The sequence below is a fragment of the Pantherophis guttatus genome, chromosome 2 (assembly GCF_059756535.1).
Source record: "Pantherophis guttatus breed Tessera chromosome 2, ASM5975653v1, whole genome shotgun sequence".
NCBI classification, from domain to species: Eukaryota; Metazoa; Chordata; class Lepidosauria; order Squamata; family Colubridae; genus Pantherophis; species Pantherophis guttatus.
In genome coordinates this window covers 112,295,627-112,314,073 of record NC_142064.1, presented here as the reverse complement: position 1 = coordinate 112,314,073, position 18,447 = coordinate 112,295,627, and the positions used below count along the sequence as shown (strand labels likewise).

The window sequence follows — 18,447 nt, the reverse complement described above, 5'->3', positions numbered from 1 at the left end:
TTGGTTGGCTAAAGGCGCTAGATATGATGAAGAAAGCAGGGATTTTTTTTTTTATGTATGTCTGGAATTTTGTTAATGCTAAGAGAAATACCTTTCAAGCACCCTTTTTGAAACTGTCTTGTAAAGAACTTTGCCCGAGTGAAGATGCAGGTTACCATGTCCCTCTCCTCACTTGTGGGAACATCTCAGAACTTCAACGAGGAGCACTTGAGGCGCTCCCTGAAAACCATCCTTACCTATGCTGAAGAAGACCCAGAGTTGCGAGAGACAACCTTTGCTGAGCAGGTATTGTATACACTCCCATAAATTGCCTGCAAGAGATTTGGAGCAAGACTTGGGCCTAGTCTTGGTTTGCCCTTACCTAGCTAGAAATGTTATCTTCTTCTTTAAGATCCAAATAACTTAAAACATTGCATTTGTCTTCTTTCTTTCTTTCTTTCTTTCTTTCTTTCTTTCTTTCTTTCTTTCTTTCTTTCTTTCTTTCTTTCTTTCTTTCTCTTTCTTTCTTTCTTTCTCTTTCTTTCTTTCTTTCTTTCTTTTTTCTTTCTTTCTTTCTTCCTTCCTTCCTTCCTTCCCTCCCTCCCTCCCTCCCTCTCCCTCTTTTATTTTATCCTTTTATTATTTTTTATAAATACCTCAAGGCAGCAGATATAACTAATATTCCATCCTTTTCCTATTTTTCCCACAATGACAATCCTGTGAGGTGAGTTGGGCTGTGAGAGAGTGAGTGGCCCAAAGTCACCCGGCCAATATTCCTGCCTAAGGCTGAAGTAGAACTCATAATCTCCTGGTTTCTAGCATGATGCCTTAACCTTCTGTTCTTCTTGCCATAACTCCTGTCCCTTTGTTTCAGAGTGTTGTCTAGTTTATCAACACATGGAAATTTGTAACCCAATCTGTTCCCTTAGGAAAGAAAGAACCTCGACCCCATTTAGTTGAAGTGAAAAGTTCTTTTACTAAGAGATGTTGACTGCAGTAAAGTTAGGCAAGCTCTGGGTTTCCCACTCTCAAAAGATACAGAACAATTTCCCCTCATCCCAGCCCTCCCCCCATGACCACTCTGTTGTGGCCTGCCAGTTGCCAGCGGAGCTAGTGGCAGATTCGGACCAGGGGCGGGTTCCAAATCCCATCGCTACCAGTTCGCTTGTGCACGCATAGCGCTTCCGCGCATGCACAGAAGCATCCAGACGGGTGGGCAGAGCCTCCCGCCACCGCCGCTACCAGTTTGCCCGATCTGGTGCGAACTGGTAGCAACTCACCACTGACTTGGGGAGGAACTTGGGCCAGTCCTGGAGTCTGAGCCTGACTCTGCTGAGCCTGAGTGGCGCAGCAGACTAATGCTACTGTTAAAGGTAGTATTTAGCTTCCAGCTGCCTGCAATTACTGCGAGTTCAACTCTCACCAGGCTCAAGGTTGACTCAGCCTTCCATCCTTTCTAAGGTAGGTAAAATGAGGACCCAGATTGTGGGGGCAATGAGCTGACTTTGTATAAAATATACAAAAGTATGAAGGCTATTGCTTAACGCCTTGTAAGCTGCCCTGAGTCTCCGGAGAAGGGCGGCATATAAATAAATAAATAAAAAAAGTCTGAGGAAGGCTCTGATGGATGCTCTGCATCAGAAGCAGATATAGAGCCAGGGCCATCCAACATTTCCCATCTGCCTTTGAAGTCGGAGATAAGTGGGGAGGACGAATAGCTGGGGCCTGTTCCAGATGCGTACATGCGCAGAGCTGTTAGGAGGGGAGAACAACTGAGGACAAGGAGCTGACTCTGGAAGAAAGGCACATGTGGATGCTGAATGGCCCCTCCCTGGCTGGGGAATAAATAGGAGGAAAGGGGAGGGATGGTTGCAGGAGAAAACCGTTCAGATTTCTTTCGGAAGAGTTGCTTATTGTGGTTCATGCCTCAGAGACTGCTTAAGCTCCCGGCCTGGCAAGTCTCCCAAGGAACTAATAAGGTCTGTTACTGCAATTAACCCTTTGAAGGATTATTGCCTGGACTTTTCAGTATGTGAATGCCAGTAATTCACAGGGGCTAAATAAAGAGGGGTTTTTTAAACAAGGAGTTTGTTTCTTGGTTCTGCTAAGGCTGAGTCAAAACACAGTCCTCCTTCAGCCAATTGGAACTTGCCTATGTGTTTTGAGAATGCAGAGATGTTTTGGGGTAATCCATATACTTTCTCAGGATGCCTGGCCTTGGATGCTGGTACAAAGTGTTTGTGAGCTTCTCTGGTCTTTATCACCTGTCATTTTCCCCTCCCTATTTCCTATCATGAACACGCATAGCTTTATTGCCCATCTATCCTCTCCCCCCCCCCCCCGCTAGCCTTTGATGGCAGGATTCCTGTGAGGTGCTAAGCCAAGCCTGTCAGGCCTGACATTCTGCCCCCCTTGATAGAGATGTTAGTCCTATAAAGGAAAAAAAAAACAAAGAAGGAAATGATAGACAAAGAGAAATTCTCTAATTAGCAAATATTTCAATGAAGTTTATCTGGCTACTGTTTATGGAATTTTTTAAGCAGTCTGGAGGCTTTAATATGTTGGGAATCGACCCATTCAATCTCCAAGGGAGGAAAGTCTTTCCATGCTATCAAGTCTTGGATCCCCCCCCCAATGTATATGGGAGTCCAAAATGTCTTTGACTTCAAAGTGTTGTTCCCCCTCAATTATAATGGGGTTGGGGGCTGATGGCGACTCGGGGTGTAGGAAAGATGTGATCTCTGGCTTCAATAGGCTGCAATGAAATACCGGATGCTCTCATCTGAGCGTTTTTGGCAGCTCAGGTCACTGGGTTAATAAGCCCCAATTTTTTGGGATGGTGTCTAAATTGTAAGAATTTGGTAGATAAATAAACCTTATCTCCCACTTTAAAGTCCTTTGGCTTAATGTGCTTTTCATCGGGTGTTTTTTTTATGCTTCCTTAGCTTCATCCAAAATCTTTCTCACCACCGGCCAGATATTCCGTAGCTGGGTGACCCACTCTTTTAGCGATGCAGTCAATGCGGTGAGGGAGCTGCGGCAACTCTGGAATAGATACAAAGTCCTGTCCTATGGCCACTTTAAATGGAGCAAACCCAGTGCTACTGTGTACTGAGTTATTGTAGGTGACCTCTCTGAAAGGGAGAAATTCCACCCAATTGTCTTGTTGGTAATTAACATATCACAGGAGGTACTGCTCCAAGACCCCGTTTGTACATTCACAGGTATCATTATTATCCGGATGACGTGAACAGCTGAGCCCTTGAGTGGTCCCCAAAAGTTTTAGGAACTCCTGCCAGAACTGTGATTTGGACTCCACAATCTGAGATTATTCTTTCTGGAGCATCATGCAGTTGGTAGCCGTGCTGCATGAATACCTTACCCAAAGTGCAAGTGAAGGGGATTTTTTGAGAGGGCATAAAGTGCACTTCTTTGGAAAGCAAATCAGTTATCACCTCAATTACTGTATTGCCCAAGCTTTTAAGCAGTTCTACTGTAAAGTCCATTGATATCTCTTGCTATGGGGTTTAGGTTCTGTTATCAGCTGGAGAAGCCCTGGTGTTTTCCCATATTGCCTCTTGGCAGAGACACAGATAGGGCAGCTAATTACATAGCTCTCTATGTCCTTCTTCAGTGCAGCCACCAAAATTGGTGCTTGACTAGGTGCAGGGTTTTTACGAAACCAAAATGTCCCACCACTTTTGAATCATGGCTTTTTTATAGAACTATTAACCATTGGCGCTGCAAGGCATACAGTTTGGCACCATCCCAAGCTAGACAATCTTGCATTATACATTCAACCTTGTGCATTTGGAACCAATTGTCTTCCTCAAAAGCTAATGCTCTGCACCTTGGCCCATTTGGTGGCTATTTCTGGACCATACTCCTGCATGTATGTCCAAACGTGTGCCAGGAAGAACCCCAACTGCTTTGGGTCTCCATTGAACTTTACACTCATGGTTTGTGTCCTGTGTCCTCTCAGCTGCACTGGCACTGCCCCTACAGCCAATGCAGACTGGGCTGCAGGGGGAGGGGCAGGGGCAGCTGCCAATGTTGTGGGGCCTGCTTCTGCTGCCATTGCTGCATCAGAGGTGATTGCCCCCATTGCTTGCTGTGGCTGGAGTTGGCTGGTCAGTGGGGTATGCCTCCCGGGCCAGGGCTTTTCGTGCTTTCAGGTTATCAAAAGCCCCCCTCAGAAACTTTATGGCTTGCTCCAGCATCCAGTCCTCTCAATCCGACTCGCCTGCAATTGGTTCTTCCTCCACTCGCGTCTCCCACTGGCGGCTTCCATGGCTCCCACAGGTACATGTCACTCCCATGGGCTTCTCTTCACACTTCCGTTTTCCTGACCCTAAGGGACCATCAGGGTCTTGGCTGGTTATCCTCTTCCAGCCACTCGGATAGATCCAGCCCTTCAGGAGCGGGTTTCAAGGATGCTTCCCCCCAGGCTTTGATCTCCTCGTCGCTCCCTTGAATGGATGTCATTTGCACAGTCCTCATGGTAGAGGCAATTTCCTCTCTGAGTTGAGCACAACTGCCAAGCTCGCCTAATGTCAGATCTGCCCCAATCTGATCCCTTAGGAAAGAAAAACCCTTGATCCCATTTGGTTGAAGCGAAAGATTCTTTTACTAAGAAGATTATGTCTACAGTAAAGTCAGGCGAACTCTGTGTTTTCCATGCTCAAAAGATACAGAAAAGTTTCCCCTCATCCCAGCCTTTTCCCCATGACCAGTCCATCTTCAGCCAATCAGAACTCACCGAAGTGTTTTGAGAATGCTAAGAGGTGTTGGGGTAATCCACATTCTTTCTCAGGGTACCTGGCCTTGGATGCTGGTACAAACTGGTTGCGAGCATCTGTGGTCTTTATCCCCTGTTATTCCCCTCTCCCTATTTCCCATCATATACACACACAGCTTTATTGCCCATCTATTCTTTCTGGCCTTTGATCCCAAAGGCCCTTCTGGCCTTTGATCCCAGGATGCCTGTGAGGCGCCAAGCGGAGCCTGGCAGACCTGACAGTCCAGGTAGTCCTCAACGTACAACCACAATTGAGCCCAAAATTTGTTAAGTGAGAAATTCATTGAGTTTGCTCCATTTTCTGACTTTTCTCGCTTCAGTTGTTAAGTAAATCACTGCAGTTCTTAAATAAGTAACACGTTAAGTGAATCTGGCTTCCCCATTGTCTTTGCTGGTCAGAAGGTCGCAAAAGGAGATCACATGACTTCAGGGCACTGCAACCATCATAAATGAGAGTCAATTGTCAATTATCCAAATGTAAATCACGTAACCATGAGGATGCTGCAAAGGTCATAAATGTGAAAAATGATCATAAGTCACTTTTTCAGTGCTATTGTAACTTTGAACAGTCACTAAATGAACTGTTGTAAGTCAAGGACTACTGGTAGCTTTAAGTGAAGGAAACCCAAAGACAGTACTTGGGAAAAACTACGTATGTAAAGGAAAAATAGCTAATGAAATGTCAATTTTAATAAAGAAATAGAATGAGACCATGGGTGAAGTGGAAGACAATATGTAGTGGCACACCTAATACAGATAAAATGCAGATAGGAGATGTGAACTGGGGAGAAATTGAAGGAAGGAATAGGTACCTGAACAAAGTCTACACATTTACAGCATTTCTGATTGGTGTGCAGAGTAGTAATAGTATGCATGCCAAAAAGGAAGGGCTTGACTTTCTAAACACTTAGTACTATTACAATGAAGATATGTGTTTCTGTTTATATCAGACATGAAATAAAAATATTTTGCATGATAACAGTTAGATTTTCCTAAATAAATAAAAAAAAAATTGTTTTCTTGCAGGCATCTCTATGTAATCTATCATGTTTATATGGATTTTTACAAATAGTTTTTCATTATTGCTCATATAGAAATTGCATTCTCCTTTTCCTGCTCAGGTACAAGATCTTGTCTTTAACTTGCACATGATCCTGACAGATACAGTAAAGATGAAAGAGCATCAGGAGGATCCAGAGATGCTGATAGACCTTATGTATAGGTAAGGTCACAGTCAGTGCCCCAATAGTGGAAGCAATAGGAAAACTCCAGAATAGTTTACTTTCACAGCCTTAATTCTTTGCTGGATATTTCCCAGAGAGTCAAGAAAAAGGAAGCAGTTCCAGATGCAGATATCCTGATTTCTTTGTTTTGTTCCCAGTCCTTTTAGGGATTGTTCAGAAATCACATTTGGCATTAACTTCATTAGTTGGATATTGGTGGCCACTATGAGCCTTCACCAAAAATAGCTTACTTAGTAAAAAAAAAATAAAAGAAATGTTGCTTGGTACTGGTTTTATTGATATCAGCCTCTGTCAAAGCCAATAAGTGGTAATCAATTATAGAAAGGAAGAGGGAGGTTTGAGTTTTCATAACTCATTGTGAAGGCATCAGGCATTCTGAGCCTGGAAAAGAAGGAGTGCATAGCTGTTAAGGAATATCAAAGGAGAAAATAATTAGAAGGAGTTGGCAACATCTTTTCTCAATTTCATCCTACATGAATTACCAAGCTGTAACTCCATTTAGAGGTTTGGGGCTAAAACTGCTATTGTTTCTGCTGATGGGGAATTACAACCCAAGATGGGCAAACAGTTGGGAAAACTGTTAACCAATATGAGCAGAAAGGCACTTGTCCTACATTTAAAACACTGAATGTGCCTGCTTTTAAAAGGTAGAGAAAGTAGGAAAGGTACAAAATGGAATTAAGGAACATAAGAACATCACTAGAAATCACCCTGTAGATATTCATGACAAAAGCTCTCCACCTTACATACTGTAAGAGGGAGACAAAGGCACTTAGTGTAGTAGATGTGCGTAAAAGTTAAGACATTTGTCCCTGATCATAATTTGCTTCTCAGGATAGCCAAGGGATACCAGGCGTCACCAGATCTGAGGCTAACATGGCTGCAGAACATGGCAGCAAAGCATTCCGAACGTGGAAACCATGCAGAGGCAGCACAGTGTTTGGTGCATTCTGCTGCACTAGTAGCTGAATATCTGAGCATGTTGGAAGACTGCCGCTATTTACCAGTGGGCTGTGTCACTTTCCAGGTAAGAGAAGAAGGGAAAAGCAGAGCAGTTGCTGTAAAAGGACTAAACTACTATGTCAGAATAGCCCTACACCTCTACTCATTTACTCTGTACTTTTATATCTGCTGTTGAAAGAACACATTTTAGCTCCTTCCAAGTTTTCTCAAGAGAATCAGAAATAGAGCAGGGATATTCCATATCCTGATAAGGTCTCTGAGTTTCAAAGAAATTATAGCGCAGAGGACTTTAATCTGATTTTGGAATTCAATTTATGAGACAAGGATAACATGTCAGTGGCTAAGAATCATAGGAGTTTCAGCCAAAGTACCTGGAAAAGACCAAGTTGTCTACCTCAGTTCTAGATTGAGTTATTCCTCTCCCTCTGAACGGCTTTGGGAGAACAAGACAGTAAAAAGAGTTTTACAGAATACAAAATAACAGAGTTGGAAGGGGGCATACAATTCGAGAAATGGCTGTCCAGTCTCTTCTTAAAAACGTCCAGTGATGGAGCATCCACAACTTCTAGAGGCTAATTGTTCTCACTGTCAGGAAATTTCTCCTTAGTTCTGGGTTGCTTCTCTCCTTGATAAATTTTCATCTGTTGCTTCTTGTCCTGCTCTCAGATGTTTTGGAGAATAGATTGACCCTCCTCTTCACTGTGACAGCCCCTCAAATATTGGAAGACTGGGAATTCCGGTTTGGCATTGCGGCAATGCAGTCAGGGAAATAGCGGGGCTCTGATGAGCCCCCCAAAAACCCCGGCTGGCAAACCGCCGCTGACAGGTCTGCGGACCTACCCTGTCCTGAAGGGACGGGAAAGAGAGGGACCCCTTGGGCGGCCAAGAGGAATGGGCAAGTTCCTCGGAGGCCGGAGGCAACCCTCTAAGTCAGCGGTGGGGGACGGCAGCCATGGCGGCTGCCTCGAGACTGCGACAAATCGGGACAAGCAATGTGCAGGAGGAAGGAAGAAAAGACGATATGCTTTGGAGCCGGGTGAGTGACACCAACCTAGGCGAGAAACAACGTGTGAACAAGGATATTTACAAATAAGAACCCCAGCCTTACCTAGCGGCTGAAGATCTGAGGGGCTTGAAGATTTTGTAAAATAAGGAAAGGAATTGAAGACCCTTTAAGAATTTTACACTGATTGATTGGAATGAATTGCTTATTAACTAAATAGAGTTGGATATTCGAATCTTCTTGTTAAAACTGAAATGGACTTGACTTTTGAAAAAGAGAAAAGCAATAATTAAGGATTTGTCATCTTTAAAAGCCAGACAAAGAGATTAAACGGATTGCTACATAAATGTTTCAAAATGGCGATTGAAGCTGTGACTAAGTGAAAGTGTTGATTGCGGAAACTTGTTTTTTTTTTCTGAAAAGAACCTATTTGACTCGTTACGAATGCTTAATTGTTTAAATGGTTCAAAGTTTAAGTGAGCTTTAAATAAAAACAAGAAGTGCTTATGGTAAAATAAAGATAGAAAATTAAAAATAAAAGATGATTAAAATAGAAGTGGGAAGTTAAGGTGACTAAAAGTGATATTTTCATAAAAGCATAATTTGATGTAACATGTTTTAGTTTTAAGTCGATAAAGTGGTGGATGATAATTATGATTAATTGTTAATGATTATAGATGATATACTAAGGTACACAGATGGAAGTCATAATTGAGATTGAATTTAATATATGTTGGAAATGATTAATATTAAGAAATAGATGGGGCTACACCCTGGAAGAGTTTAGTTGTAAACAGTGGATTAATAGACAACATATTGAAGAAGAAATTTTTAATAAGTTAGCAGAATAGTAGTTGGAGTTAAGGAGGAGAATAAGCTGAAAACTCAGCCAAAATAATGTAATGCTGGAAATCAGCCAAATAATAGGTGGAGTTATGGAGGAGAATGCTGTTAATCAGCCAAAGTAAAGCATGCTGAAAATCAGCTAAAACAATGGAAAATTCTGGTAATCAGCCAAATAATAGTTGGAGTTATGGAGGAGATTAAGCTGAAAACTCAGCCAAAATATGTTATGCTGGAAATCAGCCAAGCAATAAGGGGAGTGATGGAGGAGAATGAGGAAAATACATTGAAGAATAATTATTAATAAGGGGTGAAAAAGAAAATGTTGGGCGATAATTAAAATGAAATGGAAAAATTTGAGATGTCTGTATAAAAGTTTAAGATTAAGATAGGATGAATTGGGTCTAGAAAATGAGAAAAATAGAAAGAAATTTTGATTAATAAATTGAAATAAAAATTGAATTGCATACATTTGGAAATTAGGATTCGTGGTGATAAAATTGTAAGGTACATATATAGATTAATAGATTAGACTGTTTTTGTGTTTAATGTTGATGTTAAAAGGAGCAATGGAAAAAAAATTTAGATAGAGCGGTATTGAATTTTGATTTATAATTGAATTTATAATTGAATATAAAAATGAGCTTTGCTTTAGTAGGAGATCAAGATGTATGATGAGATAATAGAAAGATTTAAATTAAGATGTTGGAATTTATGTTAAAATTATCTATTTTCATTTGTTAAACTAGTATACTCATTTGTGACTGGACCAAGACTTCGTTCTTGAGAAAATTTTTCTTTTTTGTATTTATGTTGGAAAAAAAAAAAAAAAATTACAAAAAAAAAATATATTGGAAAACCGCTATCATGTCATCCCTTTTCCTTCTCTTCATTAGACTAGACATGCCCAGTTCCTACAATTGTTCATCATACACTTTGTTTTAGCCTCCAGCTCCCTAATCATCTTTGTTGCTCTTCTGTGCACTTTTTCTAAAGTTCAACATCTTTTTTTGTATCATGTTGACCAAAATTGGACGTAGTATTCCAAGTTCTGTTTCTCTCTGACTCAGTCTCTCAATAATTTACCTCTGATTCCAAGAACATATCTTCCAATGTGCTAGAAGAGTCTGCTGTTTCAGATGACATATTGTCCCCAGATGAAGAGGGCATCTGCTCTGGAAAATACTTCACAGAACAAGGATTGGTAGGCTTGCTTGAGCAAGCAGCTTCTTCGTTTACTTTGGTAAGAACTTCAAATGTGGCATGACTGGGGCTTGTGTGAACTTATTTCCAACATACAAAAGCATTCTATATTGCCTTGATGATTCCTGGCTGATTTACTAGTGGGAAAATAGACACAGAAACAGCTTGGCTTCCTATGCACTGGGGGGAAAAAATCATGTCATGGCTTCAAATGCTAAAATTGAGCCATTTTGCATGCTAATCATTTAGAACGATGTCTGAAGGAGTTCAAATGGCTCAAGAATGGCATAATTTCTGCCCTTCCATATCAGCAGTTCTTGTCTGTATTAGCATAACAGATACAAAGCGCTCATGAAGAATGTATGTCACATAAACCACACCATATCAGGGTTAGAACCCAGGAGCTATCAATATTTTGGACATTATAGCAGGACATTATTGTTAGAGCTGTTTTCCTAGGAAAAGGCTCCTGGCATCTGAGCTCATCAAAAGACTGGCATGTTTTCCTGCTAGTTGTTGATTTCAGTTCTTAAAGGGTCTATGGTAGCCCTTCACAAGCCCTAGATTCCTATACAAGAGAGTCTCTAGTTGAGGGAAGACCTAATAAACCCCTTTTTAGACATGTCAACCCAATTGCTTTCAGGGAATGCATGCAATTGTGGATAAGGGTATCATCCATTTTATTCCTAAAGCATGCCTTAAAATAAATTTTAAAATAACAAAAAATCTTACATTTCAGTTAATTATACTTTGCACAATACATTTCCAGCATCAGGACAGAAAATAGTTGTATAATAGTAACAATTAGATGTTTTCTTCCATGGGACAGCAAATTATTCCTCAAGTAGCCTTTATCAGTCTTGCTACATTCCTTAGAAGAGAAGCATATCCAGTCTTCTTCAACGTACTATTTTTGGCATACCTGCTACCTATCCAGCTAGTTGAAGCACTGACTGCTGCTACATACCAGTTGTCCCTCATTTCCCCTATTAGCCACCTTGCTACTTGCTTCTTAGTTGTCAGAGCTGTCCTGATGGGAAGTTCCATGCCCTCTGAATTCTTTCTTCATTTCTTCCCAGGGTGGACTTTATGAAGCTGTCAATGAAACCTACAAGATCCTCATTCCTATCCATGAAGCCAACCGTGACTTCAAGAAGTTGGCAGTTGTGCATGGCAAACTGCAAGATGCTTTCAGCAAGATAACTAGCCAGGTAAGAACATTCTGTAGCAGGGTTCGTTGCAGTATCACATTTTAGGAGATGAATTAGGATGATGATCAAAAGGAGCATTAACTTCTCTCCTTCCCAAACATTCTTGTAGTCCATTTTATATTGTCTATCAGAAAAAATAAACACAGAGTATGTTGGCACATCATTTAAGCTGTAGTTTGTTAATTGTCATAATGAAAGGCCAATGTAATCTTGAAATACATTAATAGAAGTTCTGCGTGCAGACCAATAGGAAATAATTCCATTGCACACTGCACTGGTAAGATTACAGTTGGTTTGTTACATTCAGTTCTAAGCATTGTACTTTAAAAAGATCATGGAAAAGGTGGAGCAGTTTCAAAAAAGAGACTAAAGATGATGAGAGTTCTGGAAACAAGCTCCTATGACCAACATTTAAAGGAGCTGAATACATTCAGCTTGCAAAAGAGAAATTTTAAGTGATTTACAGATACACAAGAATTAGACATGTGCAAGAGTGGTGCCAGGTTTTCTATTAAAACTGAAAGAGGGATAAGAACCAGCAGGTTGAAATGAAAACCTAGGTTGGATATTTGGATTAGTTTTCTGATGGTAAAAGCTGTTAAGTGGAGCTTCTGCTTCCTTATACTGTAACTTTTCAAGTAGGTATTGGATCTCTACTTGTTAAGATATAAAAAAGCCACACCTTAGTTTAGTTAGTGTGAGTTGAGGACCAAAGTATTGAATCCATTTGGATAACTTTATTAAAAGTTTTCACAGCTAAAGTTATGTGGCAGTACTTTGAATATCAGGACTAAAAGTGTTCCTTGAAGGGGAAATGAGGCATATGGCTTTACTGTGATATCACTGTTTCATATCATAGATTCCATAAAGAAAAATGGATGGGCAAGGAAATAAACACTTGTAGGTCTCAATTTTTCATAAATATTCCATTTATTTCTATAAATTCATTCTATAAATATGGATGAGGGTAGAAAATGCAGTTTGGAATTGATAAGGACCGTTCAGGTAGCTTGTTCAGCTGATATGGTTTTTTCCCTGAGCCAACATTTCGGGATAAATATTTCAGTGTCTCTAATTGGTAGTTACTATGTTAATTATATGGTGCAATTGATTTTCCTTCATTGTGGAGATCTTAGGGATAGACAGAATGAAGCTAGGTATAAAAAGCCAATTTCTGGCTGCCCTATTAAGAAGGGGAGGGAATTATGCATTGCAGAATTAACACTCTCCCCTGCCCTAGTCCTAAAGAACAGGTATTGTATGTCCAGTTCAAACATACCCTTGGGACTAGCCAGTGATCAGTTAGAGACTAAAGGATACAGAGGTTCAAAAAATTAACTACCTTTCTTCTACCTGTTTTTTCTGTTTCCCTGTCCCCTTTGTTTTGTCAATCAGGCCTCTGGCTGGGAGGTAGGCTATAATGTGTCTTGCTTCTTCTTGTGTGTTTGTGTGAATCTGCATGCAGCTTTAGTCCTGTAATCTCCAGCCTTTCTCTGTGCATTCATCATTAAACTACACCTATAGCCCTTTTATTACAATTGCATAGCAAAAGAATAGAATATCTTATTTATCTTGACCAAACTGTATGTGTGTGTATGTGTGTGTATACCTAAATATCACTAATCTGCAGTTAAAATGAAAACAGTGCAGGGAAACCTCTCTGGATCTCATTTCAACACCTACATTGTTGTTTTCAGTGTCCCAACTACAAGTAGTCCTTGGTTTACAGCTACAATTGAGATTGGGATTGCCATTACTAGCTCACAGTTATAAAGCACAATTTCCCCAGACTGCTGTTTAGTGATGGCAGTTCTGACAGTTTTGGTTGCTGACGTTAAAGCAAAGATTTCCGTATTCACAAACTACGCTTTCTTATAATAGGGAACATTTCCTTTCCATTTTAAATGGAACATTTTTTTAAAAATAATTTTTATTGAACAAATAAACAAAAACAGATATTTACATCTTCTTCTTTTCAACATCTTCGTATCGGTAATCTATACTTATACATTTTCTCTTTCTTATCTTAATCTATCTTTTATACCTATACTTTATACTTTTATACCTATATTTCTAGTATATCATATATATATATATATATATTCTCTTAATCTAAATATTTTATTTACATTTGACATACCTAGTTTCCTTTTCACAAGTTATATCTTCCCATTTGTTTCCATATTTCTCCATCTACATTTTATGACTTTGTTTGAATAACCTGCATTATTCTATGCTGTAGAGGACTTACATCCTGGACAATTCCCATTGCAGCTTTGTCCCTTTTTAAAAAGCTTAAAAAGATGAGCTCCTTGATCATCTTCCCCACTTGTGGTGCTACAGTGGGAAAGAACATAACATTGATTTGTGGGAGGGTATGAAGTGTGGCCTATTTCTTAAGAGTTGGGGGAAAAGATGTGCCTTCTTGCTGGGAAACTTCCAACCACAGTCAAAGCCACCAACAGCTGAGATGAATCAGCCACAGTCCCTCTGTTCCAGTTTACCCTGCATTGTTCTCCCTCCTCATTTTGCTTATTCTCTATCTTGCTATTGTCCTTGTTCTATTGCTTGAAGGCCCTTGTCTTGTGTCGCTGACACTTCACAAAACTGGCCATTCCCCACTTTGAATTGTAGAGCATGGCTCTCCTGGCCATGTTCCTCCTGTTCTCCCTTGCCCCATTCATTCTGCTTCTCAAATAAAATAAAAGCTCTGGGATTCAAACCTGCCTAGGAAGCATGCCTTTTGTCCTACAGCCTACCCAAATGTTTTAGGACTTTCCATGATAGCTCTGATAGTTGCAGTGTGTGTTCTTCAAAACTATTATTTTCATATTGAAATCCAGAAGTAGATAATTCAGTTCTTAAGTACCCACAGCTTCTGAATTTATTTTGTGAAATAAATAACTAGTCTAAAATAAGAAAAGCTCAGGAATATTATAATGCATGAACAGTGGGGAACACCCTAAAATTATTATTACTAATATCTATGTGCTTTCATCATTTTAATTTCAGAATCAATTTTAAATTACAATCATCTGGCCAAAGAGAGGTGTGTGTGTGTGTGTGTGTGTGTGTGTGTGTGTGTGTGTGTGTGTGTGTTCCAATTTGCAAATTAAGGAAGCATTGCACTAGAAGTGCTTCAAAAAATGCCCTGCTAGAAGTTGTTGCTAACCTCATTTTACAAAGAAACAGTCCTTTCTTGACAAAGAATAAAGGTTTCAGAAACAGCCTCCAAGTTCTGCTTTGGCAAAGGAAATGGAACAGCTCAATTGTGAACCTAAGTTTATCTCAGTCTACTAAGAGGCAGTTGGGCTCAGTGCCAATGCTTTTGGGTTCTTCTATGTAGCATGCTTTATTAAGGCACCTCCTTCTCCCTCCCACTCTGGGCAATATGGCAGGAAAGTCAGGTATAGAAATTCTCAAGATGTAGAATGTTGGAATTTAGGGTCAGGAGCTCTGAATATTGCCTTAATTTGTTTGGGTTGAGTTTTTTGATAGTACACATACCATGAGGTACACATACCACTATTACATACCTCAGATCTTCTGCTATTGCATCAGGAATGTTTATCTGTGTTTTTCAGACACTGCTGAACTTCAGTGGTTTTATAGTTGTTCTGTTCTGTTTTCTTTTTCTTCTATCATTTCATCTCTTCCTTGATGTTTTTATTTCCATTGGACATCCTTCATCAAAATTAATCAAGTTATGGCTGTTACCAAATGTATTTTTGACCAAAGCTGTGATAAAATTGATGACAGAGAAAGTTCGTAAGTGTCAAATAGTTATTGAAAAATGGGTGGAGTATGAATTACATTACCATAAGGGAGCACTTGATCAAGTTCTGGGCTGTGCATAGAAAACCTTTACTTGCAAAACCATGAAAGTTGTTTCTGCCTTATAATTATAGCAGTGCATAAAAATAATGTGTTCAATAGACAGTGAACGTGCACAGAGATATCCGGATATCTCATATAACAATAGCAACTTATGTTACGATAAAAAAGGATCTCAGTACAGGTAATCCTCAATTTACAGCCACATTTGGACCAGAATTTTGATCACTAAGTAATAATGTAGTTAAGCAAATCATGTGACCAGACTCAGTTTTATGACCATTTTACCACAATCATTCAGGGAATATCATAGTCATTAAATGAATCATGCAGTCAAGCAAATTCAACTTCCCCAACTGACTTTTCTTGGCAGAAGCGACCTATCTGGGAAGGTTGCAAATCATGATCATGCAACTGCAAGACATGGTAACCATCATAAATGTGCATGGGTTGCCAAGTGCCTGAATTGCAATTATGAGATCATGGGGGTGGTGCGACAGATAACTTTGAGGACAGGTCATAAATCACTTTTTCTGAGGCCATTTGAACCATTGTCAAACAAGCGGTTATAAGTCAAGGACTATTTGTAGTATAAGGGCCTTTAAGAACAAATCACTGAGACAAGACTCCTGTCGTCATCCCCACTCTCTCCAACTGGAGAATTAATTTGTTTGAAGATTTGCCATTCTCTTGCTAACTTCTTTCTTTGTTTTCCTTTCCCACTCAACTTCTCTGCTCTTGATGCGGCCCGGTTCTGATTTGGTGAGTGGACACATGTTTTTGGAAATGTAGTGAGTAGCTGACCTGATTAGTTTGCATGCTTTTAAACTTTTAAACTTTTAACTGATAAAAATTTGAGTAAAAGCTTACAGAAACAAAAGTGTAAACCTCACCATTTGTAATTACATTGATAAGTACATTTGTAATTATACTAATAAGTATACACAGGGAAGAAAGGGATAAACTTCCAAGGCAAGAGATAGAGGGTTAAGAGCAATGTATCTCCTAGAAAACAGTATGAGATTTCCAACAAAAGAAGTACAGATTACTTCATAAAGGGCCAAGAACTTTTATAAAGTCATAATTTTTTTTCAAATTTTCTTTTTTCAAATTTTCAAATTTCTTTTTTCAATTTTTCAATTTCATTTTTCAAATTTCAATCTTTTTTCAACTTAAATATGATTTTAATTTTTAATTCTTTTCTATTTTTAAATCTTTCAATTTTAAATTTCTTTTTCAATTAAGAAATTGAAAAAGATTTACTTATTTTAATTCTTGAGAAATTTTTAAATTCTTAATGGTCTAAGAGAAAAAATAATAATAAACCATGGGAAAAGAGATAGACTCTTCAAAACAAGGAAGATAGTGATGAATTTTTCAAGACAGAGAACAAAAGGCCAAGAACTCTTGTAAACCATCATAAATTTACACTTCCCAACAGGGAAAATATTTAATTTTTACAAATGTTTAATTTTTTAACAAACAAACAGACAAAAAAGTCATGGAAATAGAGACTGACATTATAGTGACTTGTAAAGTGTGTCCTATGTTTCAGTTTATGAATCAAATGTAAACTACTTGAATTACTAGAAGAAACTCTAGAGGCAACTCTACCCACTCTGAAACTCGATGAACAAAGGAAGGAATCCCAACCTAAACAAGAAGACTACACCAAAATAAAACACAATACCGAGCAAACAGCTTCTAAAAAACTGATACAACCAAATCAAATACAATGGGGAACAAATAGCTTCCGTAAAATGTGAGCCTACATATGTATCTAAAGAGGAAGACTGATGGAAACATGTCATTCTTAAAGAAAACAACTAAGAGCAAAGTTCCTACTATCAAAAAACAACAACAACAACTGAACAATCGCTTCCATAGCCTGGGAAATGGGATAGGATGTGTGAGAGAGATCAGGCAGAGTTTCCCAAAAGATGTGGATAACATAAACCAAAACATTCTACATTTGTTATATAAGAAGAACAAGACATTCAAGAAGAAACTGCCATGGCTGCACAAGGATCTCTCTGACAAACTGAAAGACAAAAAGGACAAGTACAAAAAATGGTAAGAAGAACATTTAGCTAAGGCTGATTATCAGGAGATAGTCAGAACATGCAAAGATGAAGTCAGGAAAGCAAAGGTTCAGAACGAACAAAGACTTGCAGCAAAAGTCAAAGATAATAAAAAAAAAGTTTTTTCAACATATAAACAACAAGAACAAAGTCAAGGAAACAGTAGGTCCACTAAAGAGAGAAGATAACAAGGAAGTAACAGAGAGAAAGCAGAGCTGCTTAACTCATTCTTTGCATCAGTCTTCACGCAAAAAGAAATTACAGCCCTACGTAGAAAAAAAAAACTCCCCTTCATGGGTAATCCACGCCTTGTCATGGCAAAGGGGCTTGCGTAGCTCAATGAAGCTATGAGCTATGCCGTGCAGGGACACCCAAGACAGACAGGTCATAACAGAGAGTTCTGACAAAATGTGATCCACTGGAGAAGGAAATGGCAACCCACTCCAGTATCTTTGTCATGAAAACCCCATGGACAGTACCAAAAGGAAAAAAGATATAACGCCGGAAGATGAGCCCTCAGGTCGGAAGGTGTCCAATATGCTATTAGGGAAGAGCAGAGGGCTAGTGCTAGTAGTGCCAGAAAGAGTGAAGCGACTGGGCCAAAGCCGAAAGGATGCTCAGGTGTGGATGCATCTAGTGGTGAAAGGAAAGTCCGATACTGTAAAGATCTATTCTCCATAGGAACCTGGAATGTAAGATCCATGAATCAAGGCAAACTGGACATGGTCAAACAAGAGATGAAAAGACTGGGCATTGACATCTTAGGAATCAGCGAACTAAAATGGACAGGAAGGGGTGAATTTAATTCAGAAGACCATCAAGTATACTACTGCGGGCACGAATCCCTCAGAAGAAATGGAGTAGCCTTCATAATCAATAAAAAAGTAGGAAAAGCAATACTGGGATACAGTCCCCAAAATGACAATGATCTCAGTTCAAATCCAAGACAAACCATTCAATATCACAGTAATCGAAGTCTATGCCCCAACCACTGGTGCTGAAGAGGATGAAATTGACCGGTTCTATGAAGCCCTACAGCACCTTATAGAATTAACACCAAAAAATGATGTCCTTATCATCATGGGGAATTGGAATGCTAAAGTAGGAAACCAAAAGATAACCGGAATAACAGGCAAGTTTGGCCTTGGAGTACAAAATGAAACAGGGCACAGCCTGATAGAATTCTGTCAAGATAATACGATGGTCATAGCAAACACTCTTTTCCAACAACCCAAGAGACAATTCTACACATGGACATCACCAGACGGTCAACCCAGAAATCAAATTG

The 18,447-nt window shown here is 39.4% G+C and overlaps 1 protein-coding gene across 19 annotated transcripts in view; it reads left to right on the top strand.

The window, feature by feature from the left end:
• The window catches only part of DOCK6 (dedicator of cytokinesis 6), a 185,925-nt gene that overhangs the window by 141,128 nt on the left and 26,350 nt on the right, over positions 1-18,447 (top strand). For 8 of the 19 annotated variants that reach the window (XM_034437790.3, XM_034437787.3, XM_034437786.3 and 5 more), the window contains 6 exons: positions 127-285; positions 5,899-5,999; positions 6,856-7,048; positions 9,930-10,073; positions 11,113-11,244; positions 12,640-12,654. In XM_034437790.3, the coding sequence (XP_034293681.1) occupies positions 127-285; positions 5,899-5,999; positions 6,856-7,048; positions 9,930-10,073; positions 11,113-11,244; positions 12,640-12,654 (744 nt within the window). Of the gene's footprint in view, positions 1-126; positions 286-5,898; positions 6,000-6,855; positions 7,049-7,650; positions 8,528-9,929; positions 10,074-11,112; positions 11,245-12,639; positions 12,655-18,447 lie in introns of those variants that run through there. The other 11 variants (XR_015732802.1, XM_087888526.1, XM_034437783.3 and 8 more) reach the window with 6 other exon arrangements.